At 37.3% G+C, this 22,620-nt stretch overlaps 1 protein-coding gene across 1 annotated transcript in view; it reads left to right on the top strand.

Annotated features, from left to right (window-relative positions):
• The window catches only part of LOC107556327 (alpha-catulin-like), a 72,608-nt gene that overhangs the window by 35,778 nt on the left and 14,210 nt on the right, over positions 1-22,620 (top strand). The window contains exons 2-7 of the mRNA XM_016239410.1: positions 11,878-12,067; positions 16,408-16,436; positions 16,605-16,724; positions 19,470-19,559; positions 20,849-21,019; positions 22,017-22,217. Of these exons, the coding sequence (XP_016094896.1) occupies positions 11,878-12,067; positions 16,408-16,436; positions 16,605-16,724; positions 19,470-19,559; positions 20,849-21,019; positions 22,017-22,217 (801 nt within the window). The remainder of the gene's footprint in view (positions 1-11,877; positions 12,068-16,407; positions 16,437-16,604; positions 16,725-19,469; positions 19,560-20,848; positions 21,020-22,016; positions 22,218-22,620) is intronic.

Here is a 22,620-nt window from a genome sequence, read left to right as displayed (position 1 = left end):
CCCAGCTACGTCGTGTTGTACTTGTAAGAATTGTTCTAGACATGCCGAAAATTTGAAGCTACAGCACAGCAGCTCTTGTTCTTCGTTTTCTCTGATGCACTAACTCTGCAGCAGCACTTCTTCGTCGTCTCGTCTGATGCACTCACTCAACCAAGCGTTCTAACCACAACCTCGCCCCTCCCCACCCCCAACCATTCGAATTTCTGTAGGCGGGAATTATTTTTAATGATATTCTAATGGGTCGCTTTGTGATATCACAAAGCCCGGAAAACAAACGCTGTAGTCCGAACGAGCCGTTCGCTGTAGTTATTGAAAAGGGATTTTTTTTTAAAAGAAATATCTCCCTTTGGAGTGGACTTTGAGATTTGTAACTTTTATGCCCAAACATACACATTGAATAAAATTGAAAAAGTGAAAAAGCATAATAGGACCCCTTTAAATACTCACAGCACTGTATGGGTGTATGTATTGGCAGTAGCAAGTTCCTGTACTTGCTTTGCAGCAGCAGCAATAATCTACAACAACAGCAATAACCAACAGCAACAGCAGCAGCAGTGTAGCAGATCTATTCCGCCAGCACCAAATACATTAACATTGTCATATCCATTACCATGCTAAAATCTTCAGAGAGATGTCATAATAGAAATGCATTTACAAAACTTATATTTATTCACATTTAAGCATTTAACCTCACTTGTAGCACTTAAAATATAATTATTTTAGTTTTAGTTTTAGTTTACTTTTTTTTTAAACAAAATATTATTTAAAGGTGGGGTAAGTGATTTCTGGTAGCCAATGTTGATATTTCAAATCACTAAAACAAACACGCCCCTAGCCCCCTACGCCAAAAGGGTCTCGCCGCTATTTTGATAGCTCCGCCCCACACATATGTACACAACCCAGGCAACGATTAGTTCTGTGAAACAAAGCAAAACCAATGTTACACCGTGTCTACACCGGACACGAGCAGCGCGACAAAATACTACAGAACTCATTATAATCAGTGATGCTGTCTATACTGGATGAGGGGCGACACGACAAATCCCTGACAGAAAACTGCTGCTGCGTTCCATTTATGACGTATTGACACAAATCTCAAATGATTTTGAATGGTCGCTTTGTTGCGTCCAGTGTAGACAGACTTTGGCTGTTGCGGCGTGGCACGACAACTGTCGCATCTGGTGTTGACTTGGTGGTACTCACCTGTCGAGAAGAAACAAAGCAACCTCGGCGACCGATTGCAGGCCTTCCGCTCCTTGATTTCTCTCCAGCGCTGGAAAGCTGATCTGATATTTACATGGGTCATACTTCTTGCCTTATCGTAAGCCTTCTTTTATTCCGCAGACGTTTTCCTCTTGTTTTTTATCCGCCATCTCTATCTTTTTGTCGCTCGGCTCGGCTAATGTCCGTCCTGTGCACGGAGCACTCTCTCCTCCGCATCAGCTTACTGCTGATTGGCTACAAGTTTGTTGTAGTACTCGGCCTGACTCAGTTTTCTAAAGCATTTTTGAAAAAATACATACCCCACCTTTAAGCGTTTTTAAGTCTGATATCTCAGATCTTGTGGCCTAATGGGACGGCAATGTGTCCAGTTGTTGTTGACTTAAATCTCAACAGATGCATTGAGTCTGGGTATGTTCCCAAAGTGTTTATCTGCTTTATATCTGCTTTATACTGTAAGATGAGCTCATCCAGTTCTGTTTCAGTCACATTAAATAAGTGAAGTGCCAATGTGCCAGTTTCCTATTCAGACCTGGCACTTGCTACCTGTTTTACTCTCTGGTCTTAATTATCTGTTTCTGTCTTATTGGATTTTAACCAGAGAACCCAATGTAACTTCACCTAGCCAATAGCAATGCAGACCGTAGTGTGCCCATTTTATCATGACCTCTTCTACTCCCTTGTGTAAAACTCACATCTATGCATCAGATAGCATCTGAAAACTCAAGGAGATTGAGTTATGATTAAATTTCCAAAAGCATGATTATATATCAGTGCTGCTTTTTGCACAATAATAGTGTTGCTGGTAGAAATTGAACATTTGATAATAATTAACCTGAAGGATTTAATGGTGTAGAATTTAATTCTAGAAGGTATCTTTAAATCATCTTAATAGTCTTTTAACTTGGAGACCATCTTTGGGATGCATCAAGATGATGGATGATAATGACTTAATTCCTCATACAATGTCAGACAAATGTTTAATTACTGTTAGTTTAAACAGCTTTTGCCCTATGGCATGATTGAGTGAGTTGTCATAATGTCATGATGTGTTTTTGGTACAAATATCTCCTCGTACTTGATGAGAGAGTCACATGGACCAACTTATGTGATCACTTCTTAAAGGGGTCATATGATGCGATTTCAATTTTTCCTTTCTCTTTGGAGTGTTACAAGCTCTTGGTGCATAAATAAGATCTGTAAAGTTGCAAAGACTAAAGTCTCAAATCTAAAGAGATATTCTTTATAAAAGTTAAGAGTCAACCACGCCTACCTAAAACGGCTCGTTCTAACACGCCCCCACATATCTACATCACTATGTGGGAAGATTTGCATAACACCGCCCAAATGTTCACGCAAAGAAAGAAGGCGTAACTTTTATTCTCGCTGTAGTATTGTTGCTGCCACCATGTCGTGAAGGCGCTGTGTGTTTCGTTGTGAAAGCGAAACTACTTTGTTTGACCTTCTAAAAGAGGACGATACCCGCTTTGTCATGCCTAGAGCCGATCCATGCTGGTTGCTGAGGAAATACATCAACTTCGCGCTGTGGATTGCCGGATCGGCTTTCACCGTGGACGAAGCGGAGTCTAGCCCGGGGTCGTCACATGTGGTTGCCGAAAGCCCACCGGCCACTCCTTCGTCGAATCCGCCGGCCGTTCCTCACTAAAGCCGCGACCTCAGCTCACTCTAGCCCGCTGTGTGTGACGCTGTGTTTCGTTGTGAAAGAGAAACTACTTTGTTTGACCTTCCAAAAGAGGACACGACTAGAAATCAGTGGTTGTGGCGATGCAACGCAATGCGTAAAAAGACAGTATAAGTCATTATAATCCGTAATTATGTCCCCACTGGATGCAACAAATGCCTCGTTTGTAATGGGTTTTCATGTTTTTGAATCGTCACTCCGGCCGGACAGGGCATCATCACAGTATGGTAAGGGGCATAACATTTCCGTCACACGCTTGAGGTATTCGGCCAATCACAACGCACTGGATAGCTGGCCAATCAGAGCACACCTCACTTTTCAGACCGATGAGCTTTGTAAAAATCAACGCGTTTCAGAAAGGCGGGGCATAGAGGAGAAACAATAATGTACAGTATGTGGAAAATAATGTGTTTTTTGAACTTTAAACAGCATAAACACATTTTATTACACCAAATACACAAAATAATGTTATTTTTAGCAACATCATATGACCCCTTTAATTTTTTTTACCACTTTCATCATTTTATCTTCTTTCTGTCCTTTTACCCAGCGTGAGATTGAAAAAGAGTGTGATGGAGCTTTTCGTTCTCCACAGGTACAGCTCTTGAAATTAAAAGGATCTCTTTCATCTTTCACTCTGATAGACCGTGATAAAAGTGGAATGCATTTAGTTTTTCCCGGGAAATGCTTTTTTGGCAGCAGAATTGCGTAATTTGCAATAACATTGCGTCATGTCATGCCGTTGCGATATCCTATTTCAGTCGTTTATTCAAACAGTATTCATCACCTTTAAATTTAGGTTGAGCTCCACTTCTTACAAGGGCAGTCATTCATATTTTAGTGCAGTTAGAAGGGGCACAAACAGGCATGCGAGACTTAACCAGTTAAAAATGTGATTTCTTAAAACATTTTTATTAAAAATCACTGTTATTGAACTTTGAATGCACTTTGTGTTTGTTTTGTCTATTCCAAAAAGTAATTTAATATAAAGCTTGTTGAGCCCACAATCCATCTGCCACTGTTTGGCATATATCTACAATTCATGTTGTGCAGTAAATTATCAGGGCTGTTTTTCATTCAGGGTTTAGTCATCTTGCTGTACTTATCAACACGAATGCTTTTCATAGGAACTAAATCTTGTTTTGCTCAAGATGTCTTTCCAGAGAGATTTGTTCTATGAGAGTGATAAGATGCATATGGAACATTAGCTAGCAAACATCCAACAGAAAATGGAATTGTCTCTGTAAAGAAATGCAATGTGATAGATGTATAGGGTGCTTGAGAACAGCTGTCATATGCATCTGATGTCAATATAAATACATTCTGATTGTCTTTCATGTCTCCTTTCATATTGGTGCTGCTTTTTTGTCTCCTCAGTAATAGTTTATGGAAATGGGCTTGGCAATGCCAATATCTAGAAAGCAATGTGGATGATGGCTGATGTAATGGGGCTCAAGATCTGAGAAACAAAAATATGTTTTTTGAAATCTGAAATTTGGGGCATTTTAAGCCTGTATTGGACAGGACAGTTGAGTAGAGATAGGAAGCGAATGGAGAGGGGAACAGGATCAGGAAAGGACCTCAAGCCAAGGCTCGAACCGGGGTTGACCTAAAACTCTGCTGCGTGATATGTCAGAGCACTGCCCACAGGGAATTCGATTTTTGTTTAATTAATGAAACATTATGATACACAACGAATAAGAAAAATTTAAGTTTCTGAACTATTTCTAGGTTACAAATCAAATAAGTGCATTTTGTGCATGAGAACTAAATTAAAGTCTGTGTATTTAAAAAACAAAAAACAAACTGGTCCCTCAAGTCATGCAGATAATATGATTTGTTCTGCAAAATAGAAGCATTTTCACCAATAGTCTTAAAAGTCTAGGCCTGGTAGTTTATGTATAAAGATTATTTAAAGTATCAATAAACTGGACATTTTTTACATCCATGCTCAAGTTCAGACTTTAACTGACTATGTGGGAATGGTTATTAGCTAGTGCAGATAATATCAACCGATTAGTTAGCCTGGCAAATATATTGTTCTTTTATTACAGCCCAGACATAAAAAAGACAGTCACATTGCTATTTTTTGTGAGCACTCACTCTTACAAATCAATATAGAACCTAATTTTTGAGACATCTCTTTACTTTTCCTTTCTCTTTCAAACCAAATCTAACAGGAACCATGGGAGGTTCATGCAGGCATTTCCAGCTTTTATTCAATAGCTTGAACTGTAGTCACATACTGGCCCTTAGAGAAATATACAGTGCTTTTTCACATTTTGTTAAGTTGCTGCCTTATGCTAAACTACTTTAAATTACTTTTTTCCCACATCAATCTACACTCCATACACCATAATGGTAAAGCAGAAAACAGGTTTTTAACATCTTTGCAAATTTATTAAAAATAAAAAACTTAAATGATTCCATTGCATAAGTATTCATTTGGGACAGTTGAAATTGAGCTCAGGAGCATTCAGATTGCTTGTAGATGTCACTACACTTCGAGTGAAGTTAACCTGTGGCAAATTCAATTGAATGGGTATGATTTGGAAAGGCACACACAACTTAATAAAAGGTCTCACAGCTGATAATGCATATCAGAGCAAAAACCAAGCCCTGAGGTCAACAGAACTGCCTGTAGAGCTCAGAAACAGGGTTGTGTCAAGCCACACATCTGGGGAAGATTTCAGAAAAAAAATCTGCTTCATTGAAGGGTCACAGCTTCTGTGACCCTTGTAGTCTCTGTTACCCTTAATGGAAGAAGTTTGAAACAACCAGGACTCTTCCTAGAGCTGGCCTCCTGGCCAAACTGAGAAATTGATGGAAAAGGGTCTTGGTTAGAGTGGTGACCAAGACCATGATGGTCACTCTAGTTGAGCTCCATGATCATATATGCAGATGGGAGAAATCTAGAGAAGGACAAATATCACTACAACACTCCACCAATCTGGGCTTTATGTCGGAGTGGCCAGACTCAATCTTCTCCTCAGTGAAGACGCATGAAAATACACTTGGATTTTGCATAAAAACACCTAAAGGACTCTCAGACTCTGAGAAACAAGAGTCTCTGGTCTGATGAACACCAATTCCAAGCATCATGTTTGAAGAAAACCAGGCTCTGCTCATCACCTGAAGAGTACCACCCCAAAAGTTTTAGTGGCAGGGACCGAGGGACTCGTAAGAGTACAAGATAAGCTCAATGCACTAAAATATTGAGTTAGCCTTAATGAAAATCCAGTCCAGAGCATTCAACCTCAGACTGGGCAGAAGGTTCACCTTCCAACAGGACAATGAGCCTAAGCACACAGCAAGAGTGGCTTATAGACAACTCTGTGAATGTCCTTGAGTGGTCCAGCCAGAGCATGAGCTTGAACCCAGTCAAATAATTCTGGAGAAACTTGAAAATGTGCATTTGCTCCCATCCAACCTGACAGAGCTTGAGAGGTGAAGAGGTGAGGAGAAGAATGGCAGATAATTGCCAAATGATGATGCTCAAAGCTTGTCGCATTAAACAAAAAAGACTTGAGACTGTAAAGGTGCTTCAGCGAAATATTTAGTTATACTACATAATATACAACTGAATACTTATGCAATGTACCTATTTCAGTTTTTTTATTTTTAATAAATTTACGAAGTTGTGACCATTCTGTTTTTGCTTTGTCAGTATGGTGTATGGAGTGTAGATTGATGTGGAAAAAAAGTAATTTAAAGCAGTTTAACATAAGGCAGCAACATAACAAAATGTGAAAAAAATGAATGGGGTATGAATACTTTCGCAAGGCACTGTATGTCTTTGTTGGAGCAATCACGAGACATGCGTTTGATGATGTATTTAGTGCTGAAACAGCCCACACTGTGCACATAATGATAACATGTATTAGTCTAGCATCATTTCAGCTGGCTTGACATTGTTGTCAGGTAAAAATCACACTGAATTGATTTACAGCTTCCTGTTTTGGATTGGTTTAGAATATTGTGTAATTTATAAGCACACATTGATTGTATAAGACTTCGCTTTATTTGAACAAACCAAAAGTCATACAGTGTTTGTTCAGCAACCTCGTTCAAGTTTAGAAAAGTATTTCACGCTTGTTTTGAGCTTTATCTTTGCACAAGATAAATATAGCACTCTGGGCTTTGGCACTACCAGCGGCGTTTAGACAGAAGCGATTGTTGTGTTGAATCAATGTGTTTTTTTATGCAGCCTCTTTTTTTGTTGACATAGCCAGAGTGGGCCATGTGCTAATCCAGCAACAGGAAGTTATGAGTGCCACCATCCTCTCCCTCTGACACATAAAAATACACACGGTGCTTTCTCACTTTCACTCAGCCTGTGTTTCTCACTCAGAGACACGTGTGCCAATGCTTTAAACAGTTTGTGTGCATAGATCTTAAGACCTTTCTCATGTTTCTGTGGTCCGACTTCAGTGAGTAAGACTGGAGCCGGTCTTGGGTCAGTGTCTCTCTCTGGAGCACTGCCACTGCTGAAGGACATGTGAGTGTCACCACAACATTACCTTTACTGAGACCATGCTGGATTCACACACACATTCACACACTGACTCAAACACTGTCTCACTCATTTACTCACACTACAGTCGCCTGCCAACATTTCCATCAGCAGAATTAAGGGTATGACCAAATATGTAGGCGGTATGAGTGATTTTATATTGTGATATACAGTATATGCTGTATAGTTAAAAAGGTATGGGTCAGAAAGAATTTTTAAAATTAAATTACTATTTTTATTCAGCAAGGATGCATTAAAGGGGTGGTTGACTGTTTTTTTTCTAGGCTTAATCGTGTTTACGGGGTGCAGTCTTACATGTGTTAATGCTTCGTTTAAAAAAATTCATTATTTTTCACATAATTTACCTTTATTTTACATCGCTCTGTCCCTTCTCCTTTGAACGCTCCGATGAGTTCCTGTTTTTATGAAGCCCCTCCCTCAGAAATATGCGATGGGCTCAGATTGGTTAGCTGGCCCAGTGTGCTGTGATTGGCTAAACTGCCAGTGCGCGTCTAAAAGTCACGCCCGTCAGCTCAGCGGCATGTGCTCCGGTTGTATTGTAAACCATGACGTCTTCAGTATTGCTTATCAATTTTAGCCCGAATGAGACACATAGGATATTAGTGAAGAGGATCGCACAGAACCTGTGCAAGCACATGGTTCTTAAAGGGTTAGTTCACCCAAAAATGAAAATTAGGTTGCGTTTTACTCACTCCTGATGCATCCTAGGTTTATATGACTTTCTTCTTTCAGACGAATCCAGTCAGAGTTATATTAAAAATTGTCTTTGATCTTTCAAGCTCTATCGTTGTACTCCGCGGGTGTTGCAGTGCTTCGGTTCAAAAGATGTGAAATAAAAAGCACCTTTCCATAAAAAAAAAGTGTCTCACACGGGTCCGGGGGGGTGAACAAAGGCCTTCTGTAGCGAATCGATGCATTTTTGTAAGAAAAATGTCCATATTCAAAACGAAAGAATCATTTTAATCTAGCTTGCGCCAACAGTTGTACACAGAAGCAGTTCCGGGAGCATGATGTATGGGGTTAGCGTTGTGCATGCGCCGGTGAGTCTCGTGAAAACCAACGTTTGTTTACAGGATCAAAAGAAGCAAAGTTTCCTTACTTTAGCAAAGGAAAACCAGTCTCCTCTTGGCTTATATCGAAATCCTCCGACATTCTTCTTTACAAATCCTCGTTTTGTACTTCTAATAAGCGACTGTTGTTTTGTTTCGATCTCTCCGTGTGCGTCACTTCTGAGCAGCGCATGCGCAAAGCTGACCTCATACGTAATTCCGGCGGAACTGCTTCTGTTACAACAGTGAGCGCAAGCTAGATTCAAGTGATTATTACGTTTTGAATATGGATATTTTTCTTACAAAAACACATCGATTCGCTACAGGAGGCCTTTGTTCACCCCCCGGAGCCGCGTGAGACACTTTTTTTTTTTTTTGTGGAAGGGTGCTTTTTATTTCAAGTCTTTTGGACAGAAGCAATGCAACACCCGCTGAGTACAACGATAGAGCTTGAAAGATCAAAGACAAATTTTAATACAATTCCGACTGGATTCATCTGAAAGAAGAAAGTCATTTACACCTAGGATGCATCGGGAGTGAGTAAAACGCAGCCTAATTTTTATTTTTGGGTGAACTAACCCTTTAATGGTATGTTTTTTGTTTGTTTTTCTCATACTTTTAGATACGTTGTTATTTGTAAATGCTACTGCTTCTGTTAGCTTTTAATGTATGGTTTTATCCTGATTAAAGCTTTAATACAGCACGGCAACCGCATGCTTAAGCGTCCATGTTTAACGCTGCTCATAGCTATGTGAAAAATATCTGTCTGACATAGTGTATAATGGAACCGTTGATTGGAGCTGATGATCAGGTGAGAGAGAGAGAGAGAGAGATGCAGAGCAGGGGACACGAGGAACAGGATTAAGAACCGCTGCTTTAGAACATTGATTTTGAAACTTGTGAATCCATTAGAATCATTAGAAGACAGAATCGCGATTCATATATGAATAGATTTTTCAGTGCACCCCTAGTTTTGATGGCATGGCAACAACTCTTCTCTAAAGCAGCGCAACATGGCCTCGTCCCCTTTGTTGCATTTTCCCGGGGGCGGGGTTTATGTACATTTCTGTGTTTGTGATGTCACAAACCTGGGAAGTAACTCGTTGTAGTCCCTACGAGCTGTTTTTGTAGGCATTAAACTGAAAGAAATTTAAAAGAATTAAAAATCTCTGTTTGCACTGAACTTTCAGCGTCGTATCTTTGCAGATATTGTTTATGCTCAAACAGCAACATTACACACTAACTAATGTTAAAAAAGTAAAATCGCAATCAACCACCCCTTTAAATTGATCAAAATTGACAGTAACCAAATGTTGTTCTTTTGTACTTTTTCATCAAGGAATCCTGAAAAACAATGTTTTTAACATTGATAATAATAAGAAATGTTACTTGAGCACCAAATCAGCATATTTCAATGATTTCAGAAGGATCATGTGACACTAAAGACTGCAGTAATGATGCTGAAAATCTAGCTTTGCCATCACATGAATAAAATACATTTTAAACTATAATAAAATAGAAAATTTCAAAATTTTATTTAATATTATATATTTTATTGTTATTTTTGATCAAATAAATGCGGCATAACATTTTTAAAATGTAACGACCACAAATGATTAAATTGTAGTATATGTAAATTTTTTGTTTTATTTATTTATCTATTTTTTGTTTTGCACAACTAATATATCATGATATTAACAGTACAGTAGTATATTTTTTTCTTTCCATTGCACAACATATACCATCATACTGCCTGAGCCGAAGATTGTGAGATAAGCATCTTGAATTCTGAATAAACATTAAATGTGGTGCTTTTCCAGAACTGTTGACATAATGTCAACATTGTACCATTCAACCCTCCATTGTCCACAGCCCCCTCGCACCCTTATCCTCCAACTGGATTTTTTCCCCTCCTCAGGGAATGTTTCATTTTTCTCCATCTATGACTCATAGATGGCCCTCATTTTGTTGGCAGGACGGCTCGTAGCCGGAGGAGCGGTGAGGCAGGGACAGGGCCCTTTATCTCTCACCGAGTGTCTGATTACAGCCATCTTCAGGGAGATGTGTCAGACACAGAGCGAGCGCTGGACCACAGCATGACGTAGAAACACCTCCCCCTCGATTTATCACTCTCTCCTTCTGTATGTGGGTGTCAACTTAAGACTGCATGGGAATGATTCAAAGAAGTCCCTCAGAATGACAAATTATAACAGCACAAAGCAAAATGAAAAGTGTGAAGTCTCCACAGTTTTACATGTGTACTATTTTATTACTTTCCCTGAAGCTCATATGTGGTCAATATTTCTTAGATTTCATGACCATTTTCATCTATATCTTTGACCATAAGAATTAAACGGGCTGTTTTTGCTACTGCACCTTTAAGACTTAAATATTTATTGAGAGAACCTTGCCAAAGTACTGAGAAAGTTTCCTGTTAGCTGGGAAATGGCCCCTTTAAGTGAATTTAGAAAAGATAGATGGATGATGCCAAACGTCAAACCCCAGATGACTCAATCGTGAGGAATGTAAATATGAAGCGTACGAGATTCATTCATCATTCACTGTCCATGCTGAAATGTACGCTGCTGAGCAGGAGAAATCTGTCGCTGATTATGTGCAATTCTAAGCTAAAATTTGAAATATTGGGAAGGACATTTGCATACTTCTTCTAAAAGGGTTCTTTTCTTATTGTTGTTGACTGGTTGGCAGTAGCACATGTAGGCTCCTGTTTGCTCCATGCGGCCTGTTTTAGTCTTTTATTCTCAGGCACTTGTGTTGTCCATGCTCCCTGCTGTTGTACTCCAATTAAACGTTTCCTTTAGCAGGCCACCTGCCATTACCCATCAGCAGGAGGTGAGGGATTTCAGCTCTTGAGAGCGGAAATTGTAAAGAGCTCCGAGTAAATGATTGATGAAGTCAAGCCTGACACAGACAGAAGACCGACCGTAGCTGTGATTGTATCTGAAAGTGTGAGAGCAAGTGACATTAAACATATGTTGATGAAGAGGATACTCACTTTAATTCTTGTACTCTTTGTTATCCTCTTCTTTCTCCATTGTACAGGTTTGGGGTCAGCAGTTTTTTTTTTCTGAAGAAATTATTCAGCAAGGACACATTAGATTGAGCAAATTGTGGTAATTTGCACTGAAAATTCTGCTTTGCCATCACAGGAATAAACTAGATTTTGAAATATATTAAAATAGAAAACAGTTAGGCCTATTTTAAATTGTATTTATATTTCACAATATTACCATATTTTTGATCAAATAAATGCAGCTTTGGTGAGCATATGAGACTTCTTATTTTCTTTTGTGTTGAAATATGTACCATATATTATTTTGCTAAACATTGCTTTGTTTGTCTCTTTCCAGATTACCACACTGATCAATCACAAAGACAAGCTCAAGAAGACGGAGAAGACCTTACGGGCCATCCAGAGAGTGGGGCAGGCGGTCAGTGTTGCAGTTGGCCGCTTCGTGGCCGTGGGTGAAGCAATTTCAGCAGAGAATGAAGACTTGAAGGACGAGATGGGACTGGCTTGCTTTGAGGCCCGGAGAGCAGGTTAGTCTGACACTACTCAACTGGAAGAGCAATGACACTTAAGCAGTTTTAATGGGTTGAGTTACCAGGCAACGAGGAACAGGAAATGGACAGCTGGGTTAAACATTGTGGAACTTGTCAACAAGCTCAGGACTGCCTGTCAGGGTTGTACGCCACGCAAAATTGATTTGAAATTCCTTTCAAATTTAATTTAATTGATGTAGCATACAGGAATTGCATTTCAAATTGAATTTAAGGAAGTATAAATAAAATGGAATGAAATTCAGAGACATGTAACTGTTGTAAATGCATTTTCTAATGATTTTTTTCTTTATAACAGTAAACATGATATCATACATGCAACATATGAGGTACTTCAAGAAACATTAGATCATAATAATATTCAATCATTGAAATGCCGCCTACAAAAATGAATATTTCATTTATATACACTAGTACTGTTCAAATGTTTTGACAATTTTCAGGAGCCATTACTTAAATCTTAAGTGTCACATGATCCTTCAGAAATGTTGCTGTTTGATATTTTTGTGGAAACTGTGATAGTTTTTTTTTCAGGATTAACATCAACATTATAAATGTCTTTGCTGACACTTTTGATCAATTTAATGCATCCTTGCTGAATAAAGGTATTAACAGATTTACTGACCTCAAACTTTTGTACGGTAGAATTTAAAATCCTCAAAATGGAGACGAACGACATGAAAGAAGCCTGTGAGCAAGCTTAAACCTTAATGCAATTTTTATGTTTCATATAAGTCCAGTCAATCCAAATCAGTTTGTCATTATCCTACCATTTCACATCCATACTGTATGGATGCAGCTGTTTTGAGATGCATGGATCCAAGAGCAGCTTTTTTTTGCCTGAATCTGTTGAGGTTCGTGAAAGGGAGAGTGCTGCAGTTTCTCTTCTATTAAACTCTTGATGTCCCATCTGTCTCTGAAGAGTTTGCCTAAAAATACCCCACAAATGTGCGTTTCCATATCTCTCGTTTGTGATGAAGTGTTGCTGTGCTTGCTCTTTGAATAACCAACACGCGCACAAAGAGATTTGATCGGTTCTGACGGTTTAAAGAGGTTTACAAAGGCAGGCAGCTGCAGTTATGAAATAAATACATTTGATATGAGTTGACATCTATGAGGCTTTGTATAAAATCTAGATGATTGAGAATTACTTATCTCTGCATTAACTTATTTAATAGACTAGTACCCTGGGAATTAATGCACTATATAAAAAGAAATGTTTTTAAGTTGTTAATAAAACATTATTGGAATGTTTTTTACGAGAAAATATTATTTCAGTCTTTCTACTTCAAAATTTCATTTTTAATTTAACGTGTTACTTGCCATTTGTGAAATTTCGGAGTGAAAACTGTTTCAAAGTATTTTTTTTAAATACTTTTTTACTCATTTTACTCATACTCATTTTTTCATTGTGTAGAGATATCTTAATTGTCATACCTAAAAATTTATTTTATTATTATTATTTTTTATACATTTCTTTAAAATAAATGCCACTTAGTCTGATATTTTATCATGTAATGTCATGAATTAATACACTTTAAAGTGTGGCTTAGAGTCCAAATAATGTTTTGCACGACTGTGTATTTAGTAGCAAAACAAGTGCTGTGTCAGTCAAATGCGACTATCTTAAAGACTCAAAGTGTGTTGTGGTTTACATTTGTCCCTCCGGTCTGAAATAATAGGAGCTCTGTTCTGCATCTATAAATACAGATAGTTGGTGGTCTCTGCCACCTCCCTTCCCATACCTCCCAGGGCAACAACACCGGAATTAGACTGGCTTCAAGTTAGTTATCAGACTCCCCACAGTGTTTGAACGCTCACCCACGCATTTAATCCTCCTGATTATTACACGGGCCGCCCATGTGTGACGGGCAAAAGTTTAGACCAAAACACATTTAGGCAGGTGGGGAAAAAGTAATCTAGACTCGTCTCAGGAGAATAAGTCAGATGTTATTGAGAGATGAAATCTTTTTATTTATAGAATAACTAAATCAGCTTAGCTTAGGTACGAGAGCACATCGTCTGAAGGAGATGAAAGGGAGCTTTCATTGAAAAGGGGAAGCCCTGATTTGAGAAATTACCTGTGACTGTGTGTGTAACCGCAGATGTGACGCAGTGGCCTGCACGTCTTTAAATCCAGGAGTGTTTTGAATGATGTAGAGATTACATTGCTGTGATTGGCTTTCATCTTCTCAGCGGCAGGAAGGATGGAGGAGGATGTGTTTTGAGTACAAGTCTGTGTGGTTTTAAAGTGCACTGCATACGATTCATTGTGGTTGTTTCTTCAACTATGGGCCCTTTTGGCTCTGTGTTTTTTACAAATAAAATGAAATATCATTACATATAAATCTTTTGTTTATTAGCTATTTCCAGCAGTTGTTTCTGTCATTTGTTCATCTATTTAATTCTTTTTTGGAATAAAACAGCCGACTCCTTTGTCTTGTTATCACAACTAGCATTATGTATTCTAATTTTATACAATTAAATAATATTTTCTTACTTTTGCACAATTGGAAAAAAATTACAGCTTGATTAGAATTTAGAAAACAATTACAGCTTCATTAGAATTGACACACAATAAAAAAATATTATTTCCATCTGCCAAATGATATTTACCTTGATTTTTCTCAGGCTTGCTTTGGTAATGTTAGCAACAATCAAACTTCAGTAGTTTTTATTAGTTTAGCTAAATGAATTAACTAATTTGTGGAAAAATTACTATAATTAATTCTCACAAAATAAATATCAAAATTCTTCATGTGTATTTCACCCTTTTAAATGATTATAGTTTTAAAAATATATTTTTCTGATGGATTTTTAATACTGAACATCTGGGCCGGAAACAAGGGCAAAACAAAATCTATCCATAGAAGACATTTGAAAAGCAAAAATAAATGATCAAGACATTTTAATGTGTTCTAAATATAACAAAAATGAAAAAAAAAAAATCTGTTAGTTTGAATAAAAATCCATTCCTGGGATATAAAAGTATTTGTTGTTGAAACAAAGTTGAACCTTTTCATAACCTGAAGTTTGGGAACTCTAGTTGCAGTTTTGCTGAGAATGCATTATTTTCTCTTTGTCTTGCTTCTCAGGGACCTCTCGGCCTTATATAGACAGATAGACAGCTGCTTTTGAGCAACGATTTGATACTATAGTACTTTAAATTAATGAAGGGCATTCAAAAGCAGCAGATGCACGCTGAGACGATGTCTTTAAAGGGCATCGTTGCAGAGATCTCAATGTTTCACTCTCTATGCAAGCCCAATGCCTGAGGTCGTGTCTCTTTAAAGCAGGAAACTCTCTGAAAAGAGTTGGCTGAAAATGCCAGCCACTAAGGACTGCACCACGTCTCTGGTGCCGCTCAAGGGATTCGACTATAAGCTTCCACAAAGACGCCACTTCAAAGCTCAGGAAAGACACAGAGGCAGCAAACAATCCTCTCCAGAAACAAGAATGTTTCAGTATGGCCGCTGCTAAACGAGGCAAAAACCAACAAAGCAGGAAATGTGGGCATTGTGCCCAGTCAGATGACTATGGATAGGTGTGTAATTTGGCCCACAATGCAGCGCTCTGCACAAGGCACCTTGATTATTAAAACCACTTTGAAATTTAAGAAAGAAAAGCTGTCGGATGCCATCAGGACGGTGTCTTCAGATGGACAAATGTGTCATTGAACATGAAACAAAGCTGTTTCCCTTCAGAAATGACTCTCATTTCTATGTCTAAAATGTCTGTCTGTATTTCTCAACCTCTTTCTCCTTGCACTATTGAATGTGTCAGTCTTTCCGTCTCTCAGAATAACACTGCTTTATTGAGGCACGAGGCAGGGAACTGCACTCATCAAGCGTCCTTTCAGCACGTTCCAACTGTTTTAAGTGGGAGAACTTGCACAATTGGTGGCTGACTAAATACTTTTTTCCCCCACTGTATATATATATATGATGTATGTATATGTATAAACTATTTTTGCATATTTTATCATTTTAAAATAATAAAAAAGAATTATTTAAGAATTAAAAATCAAATAAGGGGCATTTTATGGTGTTTTTGAGCTAGGTATGACAAGAGCAACATGAGCTAGGTATGACAGGTTCTCATTTCAGAAAATAAAGAAATAAGACAAAAATTGTTGGACATTTTTTTATGTATTGATCATATAGCCATGAGAAAGTACAATCACAATAAATCTGATGTAATATCTCAATTGTTTTCTGTACACACTGAGATTAAATGGAGCAAAATTCTTCTTTATTAAGCCTCTTAGTAATGGAAAGACTTTTGGAAGCAATCTCAACAGCTTCACACTCTATGCTCAGATTTGCCACAGTGCCTCTATGCTCTTACTGTATAACAGCAGTTGTCTCAGTTGAGTCTATTTTTATTTCTTAGGACAGACATGTGAGATGAAGCTCATTTCTAAATAAAACACATTATGAAAGCAACCTTTATGCAGTACATTTTTTTCTCTCAGGGCTGTAGCTGAGAAAAACGTGGGTTTTATATATGTGTGCAGGTGCTGGTTACCCTGGAGCAGCTGGAGAGAGTCAGCACTTTTCAGGAATTTGTCCAAATCTTCAGCCAATTTGGGAACGAGATGGTAGAGTTTGCCCATCTCACAGGAGACAGACAGAATGTAAGTGACCTCACACACACATCCCCCTGCTCACCCTCCATCGTTCCCTCACTTCACTTTACAGATAATCAAACACTGATAAGGACACTTCCTATGGCAGGTGTGTATAGCCGGTGTAGATTTATACATCGGATGAGGGGAGAAGGGGAAGATAATGGAGGGATTTTAGTTATAAGAACTGAACAGTGCTGCACACTGCATTTTCAATCAGCAGCTCTCAAACCCCACTGATAAAAACCTTTGGGGTAAGATACACTCGACCGTAGTGCAGAGCAGATGCTAGTGGTGCTTATTAACAGGAATTCACAATGTTAAGGCTCATATCAGCATATGTTTGCAATGCAAAAACATATGCAAGATCAGGGAATTGTACTGTGTTTATACATTTATGCTAGAATTTTTTTCATTATCAATGCTCTGTTGGAAAAAACCCCCATCATACCTGCATATGGTCAAGCTGGTTTTGCTGCTGGGTGGAGATTAGATATGGGTTTGTCAAAAGCTGATGCTGATATAGAGCAAGAGATTTTAAACTGGGGTCCGCATGGGGCTGCTAATGTATCTGCTGAAAATTTGCCTGAAAAAGAAAGGTTTTACTGTTTTAGGGGGCATTTCACAAAGAATCATCGTGGGTTAAAACTGTGTCAAATGCAAGATGCTGCAAAAGATGCAAGCGGGCAATGGTCAAAAACTGCATGTTTGCGAAGAAAAACAATGGAATGGAAAAATGCATTCTTTGTTAAGGGCCACTTATTCTGTTTTTAAGATTATTCTTATTCTGAAGGCTGGAAATCTTCATTAATCGCTTTATTATTCATTTTAAAGAACTTCATTTTAATTTAATTGTATGGACAGTCATAGATTTTAAGTACTAAATTAAAACAAATCAAATCCTATTGTTTTATGAATTTTTTTTTTTTTTTTGTACAGATATTTTTAGAAATGTTTAGAAGTGTTAATTTCTTCTTCAAGGCAATTTAGTTTATGCTTGTATACTATAAATTTATACAAATAAATTTTAATTGAATTTAAAATATTTATCTTCAGATTTATATGCCACAATATGCTAACACTCTGTAGAAAGTAGATGCAGACAATTTAATACAACAAATATTTTCCGGATAATATTTGAGTAAATGGTATACTTCATACTAGTATACTTTATACAAAAAAAAAAAAAACCTTTGGCTTTCTCTTTATTTATTCCTTCCCTTTCTAGCTTGTACTTATTTGAACAATGCCTGAAACTTGGTATTACGAGCACCTCCTGTGTCTGTTTGCTGCTTTAAGAAGAATCGCTTTATGTATTCCCCAATTGTAAGTCGCTTTGGATAAAAGCGTCTGCAAAATGACTAAATGTAAATGTTATACTTTAGTGAAATGACAATATAAATAATAATTACAATAATAATTAAACAATATAAAAGCCAATTATTTTATTTTGCTAACAACGTATTGTCTTTATATTACACTTACTATTTTTCTATATTTTACTATATTTTAAGAAGTCAATAATCATGCAGATTTATGTTACAAACTTATAGAATTGTACAGTAAGAAAGTTATTTCCTTTAACCAGGAAATTAACGTTCTTAGAATTGACAAGACGGTTGACCCTGAGTGGTCAGCTAAATATCTACAGTGGATCTAAAATATGAATAGTTAATTATAACTAGTTATGGTTAATTATTCATATTTCCCCATGAGCTGATCCGCTACATTAGTCTCTTGCAAGGTTATCCCAATTTTTGGAGGGTTCTTGGTATCAAAAATGTTGAAAATCTCTGATCTATATAGTAGAGTGGGTTATGGCCAGTGTAGTACTTATTTACATTGGGATCCAAAAGTGTGCTAACACTATTGTCGCTCTCATCGTGGCTCATTATTGGCCTTCACGATTGCTCGGTCACCACATGAAACCATATTAAACCAGCCCCATCAGAAACTGGTTTCAGCTGATTTTCTTGCAGTGCATGGCCGGTTCTCCTCCCAAGGCCTCCTCTGGAGTCCCATCATGATTAGGAACGTAGTAATATGAATATGAATAACACCGAGAACTGATAGGAAAGGCTGTCTCATTTCAAAAAGGAAGCTGCTGTATGTGTTTGATAATGTTTCACAAACACATCACGTTCCTATCTCTGCAGAGCTTTCCTGCCAATCTGCGGCCTCCATCTTTTCAGTTTTATTCAGAAGAACATAACAGATAATCACATCTCCTTTTGTGAGCCATGGCTCCCAGCCGGGGTGAGAGAGATCAGGTTCTTCTCATTCTCTCCGTCATGCACACACACAGTCTGTCAGTCAAAAATCCCTAATGCCTCACGAGTGAGCGCAGCTCTATTGAGTTATATTCCAGCTCGCTCCGTGTCGGTGGAAGGCATTATGTCAGTGCTATCTCTACCAAGGACCAAATTGACCCTTCATTCTAAGCAAGACCTTGAAAAATGAACACTTCGAATGAATGAATTCAGTTCTGTAGATCTCCTGACAGCCTGCGTCAGATGGTTAAGATTCAAGTCAAGTGCACTTGATTTGTTAGAAACATTAGTTTTAATATGATTCAGTTAGATGTGTTTCATAAGCACTTTGTGGAACTCAATTGGTAACACCGTGTAATTCCAGCCTTGTCTGTTGCAAGCGAATTATGAGGTTAAACCTAAGCCGAGATTTCAGAACACTTGAAAGAACTCGAGGCATTGCATGTTTTCTCATATTTGTCTTGTGGATTCTTGTTTTCCTCAGGATCTGAAGGATGAAAAGAAAAGAGCTCGGATGGCCGCTGCACGTGCTGTGCTGGAGAAATGCACCATGATGCTCCTCACAGCCTCTAAGGTAGGATTGTGGAAGAGAGTACCATCTGCTGTCTAAAACATGTTGATATCAATGCATGTATTTGTGCGGAAAAACCTGAGTGTGAATGGTATCATGCAGAAATAATGAGGCGTCAACAAAGTTTCATTTTAAGATACAAATTTAGGAATAAGTTAAACAAATGAGCAAATCATTCGTGGTGGCCATATATTTTGACATATATTATCATTTTTAATATGATTATGATCACATTATATATAACAATATTTGATGATCTATATAATATTTTACATATCTATGTTTATAATACTTTACTACTGTTCAGAAGTTTGGGGTCAGTAAGATTTTGTTTTGCAAAGATGGATTAAATAGATCAAAAGTGACAGTAAAGACATTTAAGATGCTACAAAATATTTGTGTTTCAAATAAATTAAAGAGTCTTGAAAAAAGTATCACAGTATCACAAAAGTATTAGGCAGCACAAATCAGCATATTAGAATGATTTCTGAAGGATCATGTGACACTGAAGACTGGAGTAATTATGCTGAAAATTCAACTTTGCCATCACAGGAATTATATTACAGTTTTAAAATATATCAAAATAGAAAACTTATTTTATATTGTAATAATATTTCACAATATTACTGTTTTTATTGAATGTTTGATCAAATAAGATAATAAAATATTTATATATAAAAGTTATGTATATATGAAATTATATATTGTATATATTATATTCTTATTATATATATGAAATTATATCATAATTATATATTGAAATTTTGCACGAGAACTTTTCCTGCATGCATAAGTAAGAAAACTTGTACACAGTTATTATTGAATGAGAGTCATTATGTATGTTCACCTGAATTGTACTCAAATAATATTTTATAAACCGATTTATCTGGGAATCCAAGATCTGTCCAATATTAGGTCTTGCTTATGAAAAAGTGCAATGTTATTGTTGTACTGCTTTGTACATGTGCCATGGTTTTTACTACGGTAATATCATAGTTTTAGTACCATGTTAGCGAATATGCTTGGAGTATGGCATGCTATATAGTTTTCACAGCACCATGGTTGTCTGTTGGCTATTAAAGTACCATGATATTACCATCTGATACCACGAATGATACTTTTTCATAAGGTCTTTTCCATAATTGAGCTAGTTCATTCCTCTAAAAAGGGTGTTTTCCTTTCCTTACTCTAAAAAATGTAATAACATCCTGTTTAGATGTCAAATTTTGAAGCCACGCTTTTGTTGTTCCTCTGCATTTTGAAGATAATTTTTGTTCCTCTTTGCCTCTCAGACTTGTCTGAGACATCCAGACTGCGAGTCGGCACGGATCAACAAAGAAGCAGTCTTCCAGCGTATGCGTCTGGCCCTGGAGCAAGTCATTGAGATTGTGACTGACACGAGGAACGGTGGGGAGGCCAAAGCACTTCCTGTCAGCATCTACGCTGGGATTAGAGACTTTAAGGTGCAGGTGTAGGCCAAGGGCTCTTAGATGGATGTCTCAATGGATAAAATTTCTCTTTCAAAGACTTCTTTTTAAAAAAAGTATTGCTCAACCAGTCAAAAAGAATATATGCTACAGTTCAAAGGTTTGGGGTCTCTTTTTTTTTTTTTTTTTAAGAAAGAAAGAAATTGATACTTTTTCAGTATTAAATTGATCAGTTGTAAGAGTAAATACATGCATAATTTTACAAAAGATTTCGATTTCAAATAAATTCTGTTCTTTTTATCTTTCTGTTCATCAAAGAATCCTAAAAAAATATTTCAATGTTTCCACAAAAATATTAATCAGGCAAAACTGTTCAAAAGATTTTTTGGTTTACATACTATATGTGTGTGTACTGTGTATATTTATGATGTAAATATATAAATACACACACATACATGTATATATTAAGGAAAAATATGTTAGATTTATATATAAAATATTTATATTTATACATAATATAATATAAATTATATACAAATATAAATATATATACATACAAATATTGTAAAAAATATATACATATGTGTTCGTATTTATATATACATAATAAATATACACAGTACACACACATATAGTATGTAAACACAACCTTCTATTTTGAATCGATTAATCGCAATTAATCGCTTTGCAGCCCTAAAATATATTACAATAGAAAACAGTTACTTGAAATTGTATTAATACTTCACAATATTACTGTATATTTGATCAAATAAATGCAGCATTGGTAGGCTTGAGAGACTTCTCTTAAAAACATTACAAAATCTTACCAACCATGAACTTCTGAATACAAATTATTTTTGGTGCTACTGAGATTACACACTTCACCCACTAATTTGCCCTACAAAGTAGTGATAATTATTTTAATGTTATGGATGGGTTGAAAAACAAATAAATATCCAATAAAATAGACATTAGCCAATAAATGGTATATCATGAATCAGTTTCTCACCAGATGCTTGTATTTGTGTTTCAGGTTAAAGTGGAGGGTCTGAGAGACTCTCTGTACTGTGTGTCCTGTGAGGCTGTGGCGGCTCAGCTGGAAGCTCTGGTGGAGAAAACCGAAGATTTTACAGACTCTGCCTACACCAGCCATGAGCAGAGAGAGACAATCATACAGCTCTGCCAGATCACACGTCAGGAGACCAAACAGCTCATCAGCACATGGAGACACGTGGTAAGAGGGACACATACACACATTGGGGACTGCACCGACCAATCATTCACCGTATGACTTGAGTCTCACTTGATGGTAACAGCAGGAGGAAAACTCCAAACTGCATCCCAGATTGATTTTGTGTCCTTAACTTACTCTCTTATTCATATCTTAACACAAATGTTTCACTTGGCTTGCATGTCTGTCCTTCACGTCTTTGTTGTACAGTGTGTGAAGGATGTTCTGCATGTCTCTCCTCCGGTGGAGTAACTGCCCATGAACCTCACACCCTCACTGTGCCTCATACATTGGGAAAAATAAGCCTTACGGTGGAGATCTATAGGTTGCTTCCTGCCTTTGGCTGCTTCCTGCCTTTGGTTTCTTGAATAAGCTATTCAATTGCTGTCATTTTGCCATGATTTCT

This window comes from Sinocyclocheilus grahami, unplaced genomic scaffold, assembly GCF_001515645.1.
Source record: "Sinocyclocheilus grahami isolate Dianchi unplaced genomic scaffold, SAMN03320097.WGS_v1.1 scaffold565.1, whole genome shotgun sequence".
NCBI lineage: Eukaryota > Metazoa > Chordata > Actinopteri > Cypriniformes > Cyprinidae > Sinocyclocheilus > Sinocyclocheilus grahami.
Note: the sequence above shows the minus strand (reverse complement) of the source record. Positions and strands in the feature narration are given on the sequence as shown.